A 17,587-nucleotide genomic window follows, 5' to 3' on the forward strand; every position below is an offset into this window, starting at 1 on the left:
ATCTCTGGGATTACTGCCTCCACCTCCATATAGTGGAGGTCACTGTGTTTAAACCAGATCTCTACCAAGAACTGGTTTAAGTTCTAAATGCTCTGAGCAACAAATAAATCAAAGTCCTTTCACTCACATGATATTGGGTTGGAGACATGACATACTGCATACGATCTGCATTGTTACTAGTTGTTGTCTATGATGTGGCATTTTTTCAAAAATCTCCTAAGCGCTCAAAAGTTTCAATTGGATGTTAAATCAGGTCAATAGACCTTCTTCACAAAAGACACTTTGACATGTCACAATAGGAAAATAACAAGTGTAAATGTAATAAAATGAATGATAGTTGAATTTCATGTAGTTGCTTTAATGTCTGGGTCATGTATTGTGTCATCACAGTGCCTTTGCTTAGGACACTAGAATAAACTGGGGACATCATTAGTGTTATCAGTAACACCTATGCTTTTACTACAACATTATTCAGATTCGTCTTTTAAATGTTTCCTTCTTCACCAATATTTTATTGTATGTTTGAATTATAATTATCCACCATAACAGACCTTTTTTTTACAGCTTGAATTATTGAACATTTACAACACAAAGGAAAACAGGCACTTAACACCAAACTAGTTTAATCTAATTTCACCCAGTTTGATCCCATGTTAGCCCCAACATTGAAATCAAAGCGGTGTTATGTCTCAACAGTAAAATGCAAAATAAATTGAAAAGGCTGCAGTTTCAGCTATGGCAGTGTATTTTTACACGTCTTCCTCTACTTGATTCTTTCTTGGTCTTCCCCTGCGCTTCTCTGAGCCCTGCCCAGTGTTCTGGCTGCTGAACCTCTTTTTCTTCCTTCCCTCTGGGTCAAAATCAGAGTCACTGTCAGAATGTCTTTCCCTTCCTCTTGATCTGCTTGTCTTCAGTGTCACTTTCTCACTCCTGTGCTCTTCCTCCTCTGCTGAGTCAAAGGACATGTCGCTTTCGCTCAGCTCATCCTCACTCTCTTCATCACTGTAATGCTTCGTCTTTAACTTCCGCACTTTTCCTTTGGCAGTCTTAGTGCTTGAAACCTGGCCAGCCGCGTTGCCTGCTGCATTTCTCTTTGGCCTTCCTATGGGTTTACCTGCTTTACTTTTTGGCACGTCTGTTCCCTCTTCTTCTTCATCATGTTCTTCTACATTCTCTAGGTCTGAGTTTGAGCCTTTCTTGTTCCTAATCTCCCAATCATCAACAGTATTGCTCACAGTTTTGTATTTCTTACCCTTCTTCTGTTCATGTCCTGAATTAGATGAGTGGTAACGCTGTATGTGACTCTTCAAGCTCACGTTGTGATTGAAACATCTGTCACAATGCTGACACTTATAAGGCCTCTCTCCTGTGTGCAGACGAATGTGGGATTTCAGGTGGCTTGCCTGCTTGAACCCACGTTGGCACACTGAACACTTGTACCGCTTCTCTCCTGTGTGCACAGCTAAGTGTCTCTTGAGTCCATTGGGCAGGTCAAATTCAATCCCGCAGATGTGACATTTTAACTGTCGGGGGCCTCTGTGATCCTGCAGGTGGACTCTGCGCTGCTTATATGTGGCAAACGTCTCCGAGCAGTCCGGACATTTATAGGGCTTTTCCTGAGTTAGGTGAGTCTCTTCATGACTGAGTTTGTCCAACTTAGTTTTGAAAGTAACATGGCAGTATTTACATGGATGCTCATAGCCTTCATCATGGACTCTGATGTGACAACTCAGAGCGGCCTGAGTAACGCATCTCTTACCGCAGATGTTGCACAAATAGGGTTTAACTTTATGTTCACACGTGTGAGCCTTCCGTTTATTGAAGAACATCCCGCACTCAGTGCAGAGCTCACTAACTTCAATTTCCACATCAGATTCCAGGCTCCAATCTTCATCTGAATCCATGTCATCTTCATCGCTTAGTTCCTCTGATTCATCCATGGGATCACTCTCCTCAGAGTGACCCGTGGCAGCGCGTTGGTTGTCATCTGCTGAGACAGCCTGTGGAGGATACAATGAAGAGAATCAGTATGGGTAGAATGGAACATTTTTACAGTCTGTGCCGGGTAAACATGTAAGCCGAATAAACAAAGAGGTGCAAGCACAGATACATTAGGATTATTTACTCTGACCTATTTACAGGTCTGCAACTAAACATCATTTTCATTATCAAATGAATCTCCAGATAATTGTTTGAATAACTGATTAATCATTCTGACTATGAAATGTCATAAAATACTAAAAAGAAATCAGAACTGTCAATAGTCCAAGGTGACATCTTCAAATGTCCAAAATCCAAAGATATTTGAGTTTACAATGGTATAAGACAAAGAAAAGCAGCACAATCTCATAGAAGCTGAAAAATAGCTTTGCATTTTCATTATATTTGCTTGATAGATTAGACTTAAACAACTAGAGGAGGTCACTCAGCAGAGTGAAGATCTCCACCAGACCTGTTCTGTCTCTGGAGTAACATCAATGCCTCCTGCCAGCTGTTGATCTTCAGGGACACCGGCATTGGCTTGGCTTTTCCACTGGTCTCTGTACTCGCACTCAAGGCACTGCTGGTTCAAGATGAGGAGCACCCCATAGGCGAACTTCTCCACTTTCACCTTAGAACCACACGACGGACACTTGCGGCTGAACAACTGAAGAAGTCTTTTTTCATTTACAATATACGTCCCTTTCTTCTGAAGAAGAGCAGCTCTAAAAAGAATTTGAAACAAAAAATTGTGAGATAACTTTAAAAAGCTAGCGTGACGTAATCAAAGCACACCTGTTATATAAAAGATGAACTTACTTCTCTCTGATAATGTCAAGGTTTGCGATTTTTTGTAGCATCTGACTGAAGTCGGACATGAAAGCTGAGGTATCAGTTGGCATTGGGCTTTCTGGAGCAGCTGCAAAATAAAGTTAAAGTTCATTATTCACATGAAAAGAAATCATTAATGAGAATACCCACGTCATTTTTATTTACTCGTTACAATGTCAAGTTTCTTACGCCTTGAAGTCAGTCCCGATTCTTCAGAACAGGAAGATGGACTATTAGGTGATATCAGATCATCACACCGAGAGGCAACTTCTGTCTTTACCACAGGCTCCTGCACAGAGTAACACAAAATAGTAAATGCCTGTAGTAGCACGGACTGTATATGAGTTATAGTAATAAAAGCAACAAATATTGTGTTTGGTTGACTTTTCAATTGAAAGAACCTTTCATTACTTATTTTACATGAAAATAGAAATGTATATGCATGGAGAATCAATCAATGTGAGAAGAGAGATAACACAGTATTACATTCCTTAGCTGACTTATGTTATTAACTCTTTAGAAAGACAGGGTATATGCTCATAATACAGTACACAATCAACTATACTACAGGGCTGTGTCAGTACAAGCAACATTTCATTACTTTTACTTACTTACATTACTGTCATGCTGATATAAGCCTGGTTTGACAGAGAGTCATTTAATCAATGAAACAATAAATACCTAAACACTGATCAAACAAAATTGTCTACTTATAAAACTATTTGGGCACGTTTGCAGCACATGATAATTATATTTGCACGGTGGCTCTGGCCACTTTTCCATAATTAAAGGGATAGTTCACCCTAAAATTAAAAACTGTTTCTGCAATGCTGCTTTAATTTGAAATTCCAGCAGTGTTTTTTGGACTAAAAAACCTAAACCTGACCTTCAATCAGCATGAATATGAGCAGATAATGAATGGATTTTCATTTTTGGGTGAACTATCCCTTTAAGAATGACTTTTGAATGAAGTCCATCCACTAAGCTGGGTTTGTGTATTAAAATAAACAAATGTTCAAAAGAATATACCCTGTGGCAGTTGTTTGATATGTTGTGTCGGTGGGAGTGGGTTCATGTGCTGTCAAAGTAAAGTCACCACATGTATTTTGTCCTCACCTGATGTGTCTCAGGTTCCTGTGGCTCTGACTTGACACACACTGATGGGACAGCACTAAACTTGAGCTGGACCGTGCCAGTCTCCAGAGTCAGTTTATCAAAGCAGTCCTCAGTGAAGTGTTCACTACAGATGGTGATATCAGTCCAGGACGATTCTTTAAGTCGTTGTCCATTGACTTCGAACAGGAACTGAACCCACTCCAGTCTCCTCTCTGGATCCTCCGGTAACTTGAACCGCTGCGCACTGCGACGCCACGAATCACAACCGACGACCGAGCACATCCTGGACTGAAGTTTGTCTGACTCTGTCCAGGTCTAAAAGTGACCGGACAGCGTCACAGTGAGGGGACAGACCTCTACAACACGAGAGCTAGCTGACATATCTGTTACGGCAGAGATAGGCGACAAATTTCTTTTCCTAGGATGGAGACGGTACACCTTACGCTCCCTCTAATTGGTTAGTGTTCACTGCCTTCGTTGGTTTGGTTTGTTAGAAGGACTGATGATTGGTAGAGCTTGGTAAGAATGTCAGGGTAAGCCAATCAGAAGCAGAATTGGACGGGCCTTTCCTTCGCCATCCTAGCAAAATATCGCTGGACGGACGGCGTTGGCAGCGGAATGGGCGGGGTTTCGTGGCGGGGTTCGCGTGGTTTGAAATCAGGCGTATTCCGGCAGAATATTGTACAGAGATGGGTGGCAACGCAAAATTTAGTTTCGAGACCTGGTCCAAATTAATGCCATATAAATTAATCTCATAAAATTATGCGCTTCTGATCAAACATTCGTTTAGTTTTACTGTAGGCTCATCAAATGAGATTAGGCTTGGTTGCAAAGAGTTTCATATTAGTCAATTTGAATAATTAGCAAAATGGCCTAATTAATTACCTTGTTACCTTGAAAACTGCTATGATTTTGCTTCTTATCATATAAGCCCATATAAAAATATATTTATCTATATTGTTTTAGGGAGGTCGATTCAACTAATTTATGTTTAATTTGTGAAAATGCTATTTTGTCCCTGCATTATCATTATTATTATTATTATTATTATTATTATTATTATTATTATTATTATTATTATCATTAGTATATCCTGAGCACAGCCCACTGCGAGGACCCTATTGTATCTGAAGGAATTATTTTTCTTTATTCCAGATTAATCACATTTTTGAGAGCCTAAATGTGTTCGACAGCATATAAAACTTGCACACTTGGCAAATTGTATGTTTCACCCTGAAACAGGAAGTTATCTTCAATTTCAAATAAGGAGCTCCTGCAGCACATTTCATCTACATGTATGAAAATTGGTAGGCACATGTATCAAGTCCAAGCATACAAAAAAGTCTCATGGCACCATAGCCTAAATCCTACAGGAAGTTGGCCATCTTGAATTTATTTGTTGACGGCCACACTCCCTCTGTTGTTGAGTTTGGCCTCTGCTCCTTCAAGTAGAGCATGAAGGCATGTACAACCACTTGTCGTACTTAAATTATGCTTTTTTTAAAAAAAAAAAATCAATCAATAGACAACGACTCAGCATGTGGTGTCTGACTTGTTCCAACTTGAGGGGGCGTGCACATGAATTTTCCCAGTCAGGAACTCATTTTTCCAACACCACATGAATGTAGGATTAGTTAGGTCCTGCTCCAAACCCAGAAAAATGCAGGTGCATGCTTGGTGTTTCATTTGGCAGGAGAGGCTCAGTGGAGTGATATGAGGCAGCAAAGAGAGAGGTGAAGGATTTTCCACTGTTTATGTTCAAATTTCCTACTGCAGCTTTAATAATAAATCTTCATTATATGCAATACTTCATACACAAGACACAGATCAATGTGCTGTACATATAATTTCATTTAAAAATGTTTACACTTAAACAAATTAATAAATAATTAAAATAAAACAGCAGAACCATCTATCACATGTGCAGATGTTGATTTGATTTGGCATTTTCAGCAATGTGTATGTATTTGTCTTCATTAAAATAAAACATTCTTTTTTATTGCACACACATGGACATGAGCATGTGTAATACCTGATAAATTCAACATTTTATATATGGCCAGAGATAGACCCTGAAACACTTTTTTAAAAAAAAGCTGAATAAATCCATTTCAAAAATGACAAAAAATATGGAATATGCAGTATAAGGAGCTAAATCAGACTTAAATAAATGCTGGTTGTTAAATGTAAGCAATGGTTTTGCATCTCTTTTGTCATCATTTGCGATGAGAGGTAGGATAAGAGTCAGAAGGTAGAAGAGTAGGCAGGTCTCCACTGTTCATAATGAGGTATGTGGGTTATGCAGAGAAGAGGGACACTGTTGAAAAATATATTAAGGTTTAATTACAGATCTGGAGCTTGTCCGCAGCTAATCTTGTATACAACTGGACTGAGCAGCCTATTTTTTTGTCCACTTTCATGACTGCGTGCTGAAGGACACCAGTGATTCATGAATTTTGAAAAACCTTTTTTTTATGGGTCCATGCTGGCGACAGCTGTGGCCAGAGGCTTTTTTTTCTTTTCAGGTCATCCCATTCTTGTGAATGCAATATCTCAAGAACGCCTTGAGGGAATTTCTTCAAACTTGCCACAAATGTCCACTTGAACCACTTGGAATGAAGTGATTATATTTTGGTGGCCAAAGGTCACTGTGACCTCATGTCTACCTCATTCTTATGAATGTGATATCTCAGGAATTTCTTTCAGGATGTTTCTTTCTTTGGTACAAACATCCACTTGGACTCGAGATAAACTGGACTTACATCTAACAAAAAACATGAACAAAAAAAGTACTCGAAAACAGAAAGGAATACTTTCATACAGTCTGATCCCATAGTTTACACATAATGTAACAAGATTTCAAAGTACTTTGAAGTAAAAGCAACAGCTTTGGCAGCTTCTGACCATGAACCTGGCCTATATGTAGGGTAGACTGGGGATGGCTGCAACAGGAGATGGTTGCACCAAGTCTGTTTTCCCCAATGTGAGGGATTATACTGCGTCTGCTGCTGCATTTACTGAGAAAAAATGTTTCAGAGGTATGAAAGTATTTTTTTATGAGGTGTATTTCACCAGACTGCCCCGACCTTCTGTTTGTTTGAATCCTTCTCCTTGTTTTGCTGACTTCTGGTGACATGGTTAACATGTGTCAAGGTCAGTGTATCAAAACAGACCACACAATAGAATTTTTCAACATAAACAAGTTCTTGTTGCAGTTTTATACAATAAATACATGTTTACATGTTTAATAAAAGTTTATTGCATTGCAAATTGTTCAATTCTTCCTGTCTCACACAGAAATATAGAGACTGAATAGCACCTTTAACATTTGCACATTGACTCAAGGTAGTCCTGTGTTCTACGGATAGACAAACAATACACAATAACTGTAATTAAATAAATACTACTAAATAAATAAAACTATACTACTAGTGTAAAACAATGCATATTTTCAGAAGAATAGCTTATTTAGACAAAAAGAAAATTAATTAGTGAAATTTAATGTGTTTCAACATCTTGCACTCGTCCCTTGTCATGTTCCAACTGTCCCAAAGGCTGGGGTCAGTTGCAACATCTGACTTCTTCCATTGAAAAAAATATTTTGAAGGGTATATCAAATGTAATCGCCTTCTAATGGTATTCCTAATTAGCAGACAGATGTACGTTCAAGTTTGGTTTGGTCTAGTCCAAAGAGTCTTGGAGAAACTGGGAGAAATGCAAAAATTGTTGCAGCTGTCCCCAGTCTCCCCTACATGTTTATATAATTTCTAAAGAATTCAGTCCAGTTCTGTCTGGATGTCCTCTCAAGATCTCTCCTTAGTCTTACTCTGCGTTTCCCTAAACTTTTACCACTGCTCTGGCTGCTGTACCCCTTCTTTCTTTCTTTCTTCCGGGTCAAAATCCGAGTCACTGGTCTAAATACTCTGTCCTCCTCTTCTGTATCCTGTTTTTCCTCTATATTTTTTATTCATTTCTGACCGCTAGACTCTTCTTTGGTCTGCCCCTACGTTTCCCTGAGTTCCTCCGACTGCTCTGGCTGCTGTACCTCTTTTTCCTTGTTTTTTCTTTCGGGTTAAAATCACTGTCAGTGTTGTGTTTTGGTCTTCCTCTTGGTTTCCCTGTACTCTTCCTCGCTGTCTCCTTCGTTTCTTCCTCCTCCTCTTCTGCTAATGCAAATGATATGTCATCTGATTGTTTATCTTCACTATCCTCATCTACTGCACCTGTTTTCTTTAACTTCTGCACCTTTGATTGTAGAGTCTTAGAGTTTGAACGCTGCTGCATTTCCTCTGTCAGTCTCAAGTTGCCTGCTGCATTTCTCTTTGGCCTTCCTATAGGTCTGCCTGTGCTAATCTTTTTATATTTTGGCTTATATATTATCTGCTCCTGCGCCTCCTCTTCTGTAACCTGTTCTTTTTCTACATTGTCAAGCACTGAATCTGCACCTGTCTTGTTATTACCCTCAGTATCACCGCTGCTACTTTCCCTTTCGTTAATCTTTTCTTTTTTCTGATCACATCCAGAGCTCGCTGAGTGGTAACGCTGGATGTGACTCTTCAAGCTCACATTGTGATTGAAGCATTTGTCACAATGCTGACACTTAAAAGGCCTCTCTCCTGTGTGCAGACGCATGTGGGATTTCAGGTGGCCTGCCTGGTTGAAGCCACGTTCGCACACTGTACATTTAAACGGCCTCTCTCCTGTGTGCACAGCTAAGTGTCTCTGCAGGGAAAGTGGCCAGAGGAATTTAATGCCACAGATATGACACTGTCGGGGGCCTCTGTGCTCCTCCACGTGGAGTCTGCGCTGCTTATTTTTGGCAAATGTCTCTGAACAGTCGGGGCATTTATAGGGTTTTCTTTCAGATAGGTGGGTCTGCTCGTGAGTGTGTTTGTCCACTTTTGTTTTTAAGGTAATGTGGCAGTATTTGCACCGATGCTCATAGTTTTCATCATGGATTCTGCTGTGACGAGTTAGAGCGACCTCACTGACACACCTCTTACCACAAATATTGCAAGAATAGGGTTTAATTTTATGCTCACAGATGTGGGGCTTCTGTTTATTGAATAACTGCCCACAATCTGTGCAGAGTTCACTGTCTTTGGGGGCAAGTGGAGAATAATCATTGGTTTCGTTTTCCTCATCAGATTCATCATTACGGAGCTTCTTCTCCTGTAAAAGCTCCTGCGGTGGATTCCAATCTTCATCCGAATCCATGTCACTTTCATCGCCCGATTCCTCCATTTCATCCACTGGATCACTCTCCTCATCAGTAACACTCTCCTCTTTGATAACAGTAACAATCTCAGAGACATCTGTCATAGTGCTGTGGTCATCTGTCGACACGGTCTGTGAAACACATAATGAAGAGAATCAATGCAGGTAAAATGGAACATTTTTGGTTCTAGTTTCTGGAAATGTGGCTTTAAATAGTAAAAATGTCCTCATGATATTAAAGAGTTTCTCATTAAGCATCCACAAAAATCATGAAGGGTCATGCAATTATGTGTGTATGTATGTTCTAGACAACATGTGAATGAACTCGTCTGCGCAGTCTGTGCATCAAAACAACTAAACCCTTTGAAATATGGTGTCAACAGTAGTCTGCAGAATGCTGGTGTGTAGGTGGGAGTGAGTAATGCATATGTCCTCCTGTGTACTCAGAGTCGGGGCTTTAAGCTGTCAAAGTCAAATCACCACACACATTTGGCCTCACCTGATATGGCTCAGGTTCATCTGGCTCTGACGTGATACCCAGTGATGGGACAGCTCTCGTGTTTACAAAACAGCCGCCAACGAAGTGTTCGCTACAGATGGAGATATCAGTCCAGGATGATTCTTTAAGTCGTTGTCCATTGGCTTCAAACAGGAACTGAACCCACTCCATTCTCCTCTCTGGATCCTCCGGTAACTTGAACTGTTGTGCACTGCGACGCCACGAGTCACATCCGACGACCGAGCACATCCTGGATTTACAGGTGCAGTCAGCGAAGCTGCAGAAAGATTGATACTTATTGATATTTAGAACTCAGCAGCCAAACAGATACACTCTCCCATCAGTGTTTCCTCAAATGTTCTGCCCCCCAAATTTCTCTTTCTCATCACTGAAGAAATTATTTAAACATTAATTTTTGGAAGTTCATATTAAGTTGGATTCAGTCTCAGTAGAGCACGTATACCATCCTATTTGCTACAGTAAGTAATGAGGTGTGACATGAAAAGCATCTGCAATATGTTTATGAATGTCTGAAGATGGCAAATCTGTGTCAGGGACAGAACACAACTGCTGCACAACCAGTTGGTTTGAAAACCAGGAGGGACATAACAGGTTTTATACACCTGCATTACATGTAACCCCTTATCGCAAACTTTACGTCAACATCATGCTCATGTGACAACAGTGTTCATGCCACACTGAAGCGTCTGCCTATATAAGACCCATCTTGTCCGTGCATTTCAAAGCACTAGCTTTAAAGGAGCAGCCAGACTTTCTGTGCATTGGGCAGTTTTCTTTCAATGTACGTGAATATTCCCGAACTATTTTTACATCCACACGATGCATGATTGTGGCATAAGCAGAGCTGTGTGTGTAGTGGGTGTGGATGAGAAAGGAGAAAGGAACAAAGATGTGTCTGAGAGCAGGAGGAGTAAAGTTTAGCAGTGGAGTTGTCTAGTGGCAGTAAATGTACAGATTGCCCATGAAAAAACACTGCAGAGAAAGTTCAAGAAGTCTCAGCTGGTGGGTAAATTGAAAGGAGAGTCTGCTTCGCCCATGTTTGAAGTCTAACTAAATGCTTCAGGTCATGTTTACATCCATCAGATGCAGCTAGGACACGAGACACAAAGAGAGCAGTGCAGACAGCTGCACAGATTAAAATAAGAGTGTTTCTGTTGCATGAGAAGTGCAAGTGAGAAACACGTCTGGCACGCTTGTGGTCAAGACAGAAGGTAAGCCTGAGGCTGGAGATGTACTTGCTTTTAACACACATTCACACCGCTGCCTCACATATCCTGCGTCTGTCTGGTGAGCTGGCTGTGTAAGTCCACAGAAATTAACTCTACGAAAAAGTGTAATTAAAGAGCAAATATATCTCCAGCCTATAACTAACAGATTGGTTGCTCTGCTTCCTGTTGATACCAATGCTTATCTATTCTCTTATTGAAAAGATGTGAAAAAAACTGAAGTTATTTTATTAATACTTTTTTTTTTTGCAGCAGCAGCAGCAGTAAGAAGTTAAAGCCACTACAAAACACTGTCATATTCTGTTGACTTTGCAGGCCCATGTGGACAAAAACAGTAGTGCCACCATAATAAACAAAATATAATGTCACAAATAAGATTATCTAAAGGAAAATCTCCTCCTGCTTCTTTCTAACTGACTAACAGTTAACACTCGCTGTAACACCGCCTGGGAAAATGTAAACAAAGGCCAGTTTCATCTGATTTCAAGGACACTCTGACTGTGGCAGGCATTAAGAATAACTAGTACAGAAATAGCAAGTCTTTTTGCGGATGGTCTCATTAACTTGTATTTAGGTCATATAGAGGCAACTGTAATAAATTGAGACTGTTTCATAATCAATAAAAAGAAAAACACATTGTTGTAGCTTTAAATTGTTACATAGCTACATTTTCACCAAATTTTGGGAAATGAGCACTTTCCTTTTCCACCTACTAATGTAACATAATATAAACACTGCTTGCAGTATCGGTAACCAGTAACTTACCAGTATTTAAGTGCTGATCATTCAGCAGTATCGGCAAATATCGGTTCTCGATACCCTCCCCTATCAGTAATATTGATTTTGCTGAGAAAGCTAAAGTTATCTATATTCCATGTCTTACATACCTGTCCAGGAGGAAGAGGGCCAGCTCAGCATCGGTTTTGAACCCTCCTGAGTCCCGCAGTTCCCTCCATCTCTTGAATGACCGACCAAGGTTGACTCGTGTCTTCGCCCTGACTCTGTCACTGTCCCTTTTAGCTTTTTTTTGTTCCTCGTTCAGTTTTTTTCTTTTTCTCTTTGCCGGTCCCGCGCCGGTATCAGCCATATCCACAGAAATGCAACGTCAAAGATTAAAATCTCTAAAGCAAACTCCTCTCCTGGTCCTTCCTAACTGGTTAATGTGCTCGTCACTGCGGAACTTTTGCCTGGGAAAATGTAAACACAGGCTCCTCCAGCCTGCGTGGCGTAAATCGTTTGGTCTGATTTCAGCGGGGACCAGTGACAGACATAACTGCACAGAAATAGCCTTCTCGCTGATGGTCTCATTTCCTTATGTAGGTCATATAGCGGCATCAGTATTAAACTGAGACGGTTTCATAACCAATTAAAAACTCCTTCCGCTCTTCATCCTCATCCTCTCCCACAGTGAGGGAAAGCCGACGCCAGATTCGCTCTGGTTTTGGGACGAGCTTTTGTCTGCTTCGCTATATTTGCGTTTTTTCGGGTCTCTGTCCGCCATTTTCATAGCTTCATCTTGGAGGCGTGCTTACGATCTGGCACAGTCGCTACGTTTTTATGATAGATGGGCGGATTATATGGAAACTCCTAAGCTTGTTTTACTCCCGTGAAGGACTGTTTCAGTACTGTACCACAGCGGGAGCCAAGTTTTTTCCTAGGATGGTAAAGGGGCGATCCGCCCTACTCTGCCTCTGATTGGCTAGTACTCGTTGCCGTCGTTGGTTTGGTTGGTCACGGAGAGGGTAGGTTTAGAAGTAAGAGCTGTGATTGGGTGGGGTGAACCAATCAGAGGCGGAGTGGGGGGGAGTCGTTCCTCCGCCATCCTAGGAAAAAAATACCGCGTGCTCTCCCTCGCCATCATTCAGTTTGACAGTTTTGAAAGTTATCCAGCAAGAGTAGGGGTGAACGGGGGCAACTGTAACATTTTCTTTTAGATTTTCCTTTATAACTCACAGAGTACCTGAAATACACTAGTCATCTTTTGATTTAGGATTTATATGTGCCTTAAATAATAATACAATTGATTTATACTAATGAAAACTATGATATCAAATTAAATGCAAGAAGTCAGTGTTACAGTTGTCCCATTGTGCCGCCAAATCATAATCACTGTATCACAGCATAACAGAAATGAATCACATTACTGCTGTAGTATCTAATAATGTTACCTGAGAACTGGGTCAAATTATTTTAGATGTCAGGCATCATATCTATTCAAAGAAAAGTCTTTCTATTTCTCAGAAGACCAGGTAACTATTCTAGTGGTAACTAGATTTTAATTACTTGATTTGAGTTAAAAGTAATTTTAAATTTGGTAAAATATGTTCATTTTCCAACAGAAAAGTATGTCAGCACTGTCATACAAGTGCGTACATGAAGCCATGTGTCTCAGGGGCAGTTGTAACAATCTTGTACGCCAGCTAGCAACACCTATATTAGCATAGTATGTCCATATTAAGTTTTAACCAATAACCTAGAGTTAAAATTGTTGTAACTTTATATTTACACTTTAAAAAGCAGACGAAAAATACATCCAAAAAGTAATTTTCATACCTCAAAGTCAGTTTTTGTTAAAACCTTTGCTAAAAAATTCTGATTGAAGGAACTGGGTGTGTTACAGTTGCCCTCTGTTTCCCCACTTTTGTTGTCATTTTAGAGAGATAAGAGAATAATTGAGAAATATGGTGATGTACATTGGAAAGACATAATCCTAAGTATGATAACAGTTCCTGGTGATATCAAGTAATAATATGACAAACTTAATAAGGTAATTTAACAAATATAATTTTTCAATTACACCCATGAAATGTCACATAGCCTAAATATCAACCAGGAAGTTCAAGCCCACAGTGGCATTCAGATTACACTTCAACAAAAAGGTACATTATTTTTCATGTTAGTAAAAACATTTTAAAATCTAGGCCCTTTGGACAACACATGATTATTTTATTGAATCATGTTACACATGATATTGGCATGATAGCATGGCATGAAATAGATGTCTATATTGCCAAAGCTAGTGTGAAATAAAAACAAAATAAAAAACTTTGATAAATTGAGATTTTGCACACAATATAAATGCCTATATATGTAGATTAATAAAATAATAACACACAGACTTCATAGACTTTAATTGCACGCATATAAGACTAATACTGTTAGTATCAATGACGTGTAGTGGGGCTCTTGCCACAGTCTTGAAGGGTTGTTATAAGCTTTATAAACCACCTGTGCCAGAATCAAACCAGTCCTGTTCTGTATGCATGTCTGCTTTATTTGCCTCGTTTCTTTTCACAATTGTTGATTGAACTTCACACCACTAAATTCTTTCTTGGTCTTCCTCTGCGCTTTCCTGAACTTTTACCACTGTTCTGACTGCTGTACCTCTTTTTCTTTCTTTCATCTGGGTCGAAATCTGAGTCACTATCACAATTTTTTGGTCTTTCCCTTGATCTGGCCGTGTTCTTTCTCGCCTTCTTGCTCTTCTCTTCCTCCTCCTCCTCGGCTGAATCAGAGGATGTGTCACTGTCACTCGCCTCGTCCTCAGTTTCTTCATCGCTGCACTGTGTTCTCTTTGACTTCTGCGCCCGGTGTTTTTTAGTCTTACTGTTTGAACACTGGCCTTCCACTTGAACTGCCAGCACCAAGCTGCCTGATTCATAGCTCTTCGGCCGACCTATGGGTCTGCCAGTGCTTCTCTTTTTTTTCTTCATTAGTCTGTTCATTATATCCTCCTTTTCCTCTTCTTCTGAATTCTTCTCTTCTTCTGCGTTGTCAGGCTCTGAATCTGCACCTGTCTTGCTCCCATTGCCCTCAGCATCGCCAGTATCACGTTCCCTTTCGTTAATCTTTTCTTTTTTCTGTTCACATCCAGAGCTCGCCGAGTGGTAACGCTGGACGTGACTCTTCAAGCTCACGTTGTGATTGAAGCATTTGTCACAATGCTGACACTTATAAGGCCTCTCTCCTGTGTGCAGACGCATGTGGGATTTCAGGTGGCCTGCCTGGTTGAAGCCACGTTGGCACACTGAACACTTATACGGCCTCTCTCCTGTGTGCACAGTTAAGTGTCTCTGGAGGGAAAGTGGCCAGAGGAATTCAATCCCACAGATGTGACATTTTAACTGTCGGGGGCCTCTGTGCTCCTCCAGGTGGATTTTACGCTGCTTATTTGTGGCAAACGTCTCTGAACAGTCAGGACATTTATAGGGCTTTTCTTGACTTAAGTGAGTCTCCTCATGTGTCTGTTTGTCCACCCTTGTCTTGAGCGTAATATGACAGTATTTGCATCGATGCTCATAGTTTTCATCATGGATTCTGCAGTGAAAATTCAGAGCGACCTCAGTAGCACACCTCTTACCACAAATGTTACAAGAATAAGGTTTAACTTTATGCTCACACGTGTGACGCCTCCGTTTATTGAAAAACATCCCACACTCTGTGCAGAGTTCACTGTGTTTGGCAGAAAGTGGAGGACCATCATCATTATTGTTCCGTTCACGAGATTCTTTATTACGAAGCTCCTTCTCCAGTAAAAGTCCCTTCTTTGGCTTCCAATCTTCATCCGAATCGACGTCACCTTCATCGCTTGATTCCTCTGATTCACACATGGGATCACTCTCATCATCGATAGCAGCAACAATCTCAGAGACACCTGTTGTAGTTTTCTGGTTGTCATCTGTTGACACTGTCTGTGAAAGACAGAATGAAGAGAATGGGTGTGGGTACAATGGAACATTTTGAAAGTCTGTACAGGATGAATATGAAACAAAGAAATGCAAGCACAAACACATTAGGAATTTTGTCCTAATTATAAGGCTGCAACTAATAATAAATTTCATAAACAATCAATTAATTAATCATTTGGTCTATGACACCCCTGTCCAAAAAAGCCAATCACAGCTGACAAGAGACACAGTTAAAGTAAGATAAGATGTACCTTTATTGATCCCCTATAGGAGAATTTCGATTTGACAAAGCAACACAAACAGTGGCAGTGTTAATAAAATACAAATAAAAATAAAAATATTATTTTCAGTAACAGGGAATGTGCAAAGTGCATAGAAACATGTAACTTGCAAATGTTTATATGCATGTGCAATATGTCAAAGAAAATACACTGTTCATATGCAATGTGCATATGGCAGTGAAATATAGAATAGAAAAATTCTATTTTCTACTTGTTTTTTGAGTCCGAAATCCAAATAGATTTAATTTACAATGATTTATGACAAAGAAAAGCAGGGAAATTGAGGCATTTCACTATTTATGTTGATAAATTACCTACAAAACAAATAATTATCCAAATAGCTGATGATTATTTCTCTGTAAGTCAACTCATCGATGTAGGTAGACGCAAGTTCAGAAAAGTACATTACTTTACTGTAATGTAGCCATTAAAACCAGGAAAAGACAATACTTATGCTATATCACAATTTATCATAATATACACACACATATATAAGTGCATAACCATGAACTAAATATCATAAATCAGAACACTGAATAGTGCATATAGTTTCTGACTTATTTTTAAAACTTTATTGGATACACAATAACTTTAAAAAGGAGACTAAACTCTTGATCTAGCATGTGGTGCAGTATGTTTGACAATGCAAGTTCTACCTGTTGGATCTCTAGAATTGCTTTAATAACTTAATACTGTGCCAGAACCACTTCGCACACATTTTTTTTTTTTTTTTGCCTAAAAATACATTTGGCACATTTGCTGTACTTGGCGATTAAATTTCTATTGTGGTTGTGCCCCGTTTTAAATGACTAATTTAAATCAGACCCTAGACAAAGGGTTAATGAACTCCGTCCACTCAGCTGGGTTTGTGTATGAAAACAAACAAACCCTAAAGAAAATGTGGCGTCAATGAACCGTTTGCTTGATACGCTGCGTCAGTGGGAGTGGGCAACTTATGTGTTTCGGTGCACTGAGAGCTGGAGATTTAAGCTGTTAAAGTAAAGTCACCACCTATATTTTGTCCTCACCTGATGTGTCTCAGGTTCCTGTGGCTCTGTCTGGATAAACTGTGATGGGACAGCACTAGACTTTAGCTGGACCATGCCAGTCGACGGAGACATGTCTACAAAGCAGTCTTCAGTAAAGTGATCACCACAGATGGTGATATCAGTCCAGGACGATTCTTTAAGTCGTTGTCCATTGACATCGAACAAGAACTGAACCCACTCCAGTCTCCTCTCTGGATCCTCCGGTAACTTGAACGCTTGCGCACTGCGACGGTCACATCCGACGACCGAGCACATCTTGAATTTAAGTTTGTCTCGCCAGTTTCAAAAGTGACCGCACAACGTTATAATGTGCCCAGTGACTGAAGGAGTGGGGGGTAGACCTCAGTCTCGACTCCTATTCTAATGTCCCAACTGCACATGAGCTAGCAGCTAGCCGTATCTGGATAGGGTCTACAATAATGAACTAGATGGTGAATGCAAAGATGGCGCTCATTCAGTCCAGTGAGAGTTGCTCGCATGGCGCATAAGCCAAAGAGTTTTCTACCTTACGAGTTTACTTCCTGTTAGGAAGGCCCACTGAATATGCCTGTCCTATCAACAATTTTATAAAGCTTTTTTTTATACTAATGGCTTGTGAGGGAAAATGCTTTTTGGGCCTGCGGGGAATTTTCGCTGCAATACCGCGAGTGGCCACTGGAGAAATGGCGGTGGCAAAGCC

The 17,587-nt window shown here is 40.1% G+C and overlaps 3 protein-coding genes across 3 annotated transcripts; all 3 read right to left on the reverse strand.

Annotated features, from left to right (window-relative positions):
* Window positions 1-445: 445 nt before the first annotated feature.
* LOC146317639 (uncharacterized) lies at window positions 446-4,327 on the reverse strand. The gene is made up of 5 exons (XM_084732385.1): window positions 3,928-4,327; window positions 3,001-3,100; window positions 2,800-2,899; window positions 2,453-2,705; window positions 446-2,000 (listed from the first exon to the last, which is right to left on the reverse strand). The coding sequence occupies exons 1-5, from the start codon at window positions 4,207-4,209 to the stop codon at window positions 750-752; spliced, it is 1,986 nt and encodes a 661-aa protein (XP_084588511.1). The 5' UTR covers window positions 4,210-4,327; the 3' UTR covers window positions 446-749.
* A 2,835-nt stretch (window positions 4,328-7,162) lies between these two features.
* On the reverse strand, window positions 7,163-12,671 carry LOC146317640 (uncharacterized). Its single transcript, XM_084732782.1, has 3 exons — window positions 11,778-12,671; window positions 9,644-9,920; window positions 7,163-9,276 (listed from the first exon to the last, which is right to left on the reverse strand). The coding sequence occupies exons 1-3, from the start codon at window positions 11,975-11,977 to the stop codon at window positions 7,891-7,893; spliced, it is 1,863 nt and encodes a 620-aa protein (XP_084588908.1). The 5' UTR covers window positions 11,978-12,671; the 3' UTR covers window positions 7,163-7,890.
* Window positions 12,672-14,155: 1,484 nt separating this feature from the next.
* Window positions 14,156-17,533, reverse strand: LOC146317641 (uncharacterized). Its single transcript, XM_084732783.1, has 2 exons — window positions 16,888-17,533; window positions 14,156-15,581 (listed from the first exon to the last, which is right to left on the reverse strand). The coding sequence occupies exons 1-2, from the start codon at window positions 17,161-17,163 to the stop codon at window positions 14,202-14,204; spliced, it is 1,656 nt and encodes a 551-aa protein (XP_084588909.1). The 5' UTR covers window positions 17,164-17,533; the 3' UTR covers window positions 14,156-14,201.
* Between the last annotated feature and the right edge of the window lie 54 nt (window positions 17,534-17,587).

This window comes from Lutjanus erythropterus, chromosome 12 (genome assembly GCF_056507025.1).
Source record: "Lutjanus erythropterus isolate fLutEry1 chromosome 12, fLutEry1.hap2, whole genome shotgun sequence".
Classification (NCBI taxonomy): Eukaryota; Metazoa; Chordata; class Actinopteri; order Lutjaniformes; family Lutjanidae; genus Lutjanus; species Lutjanus erythropterus.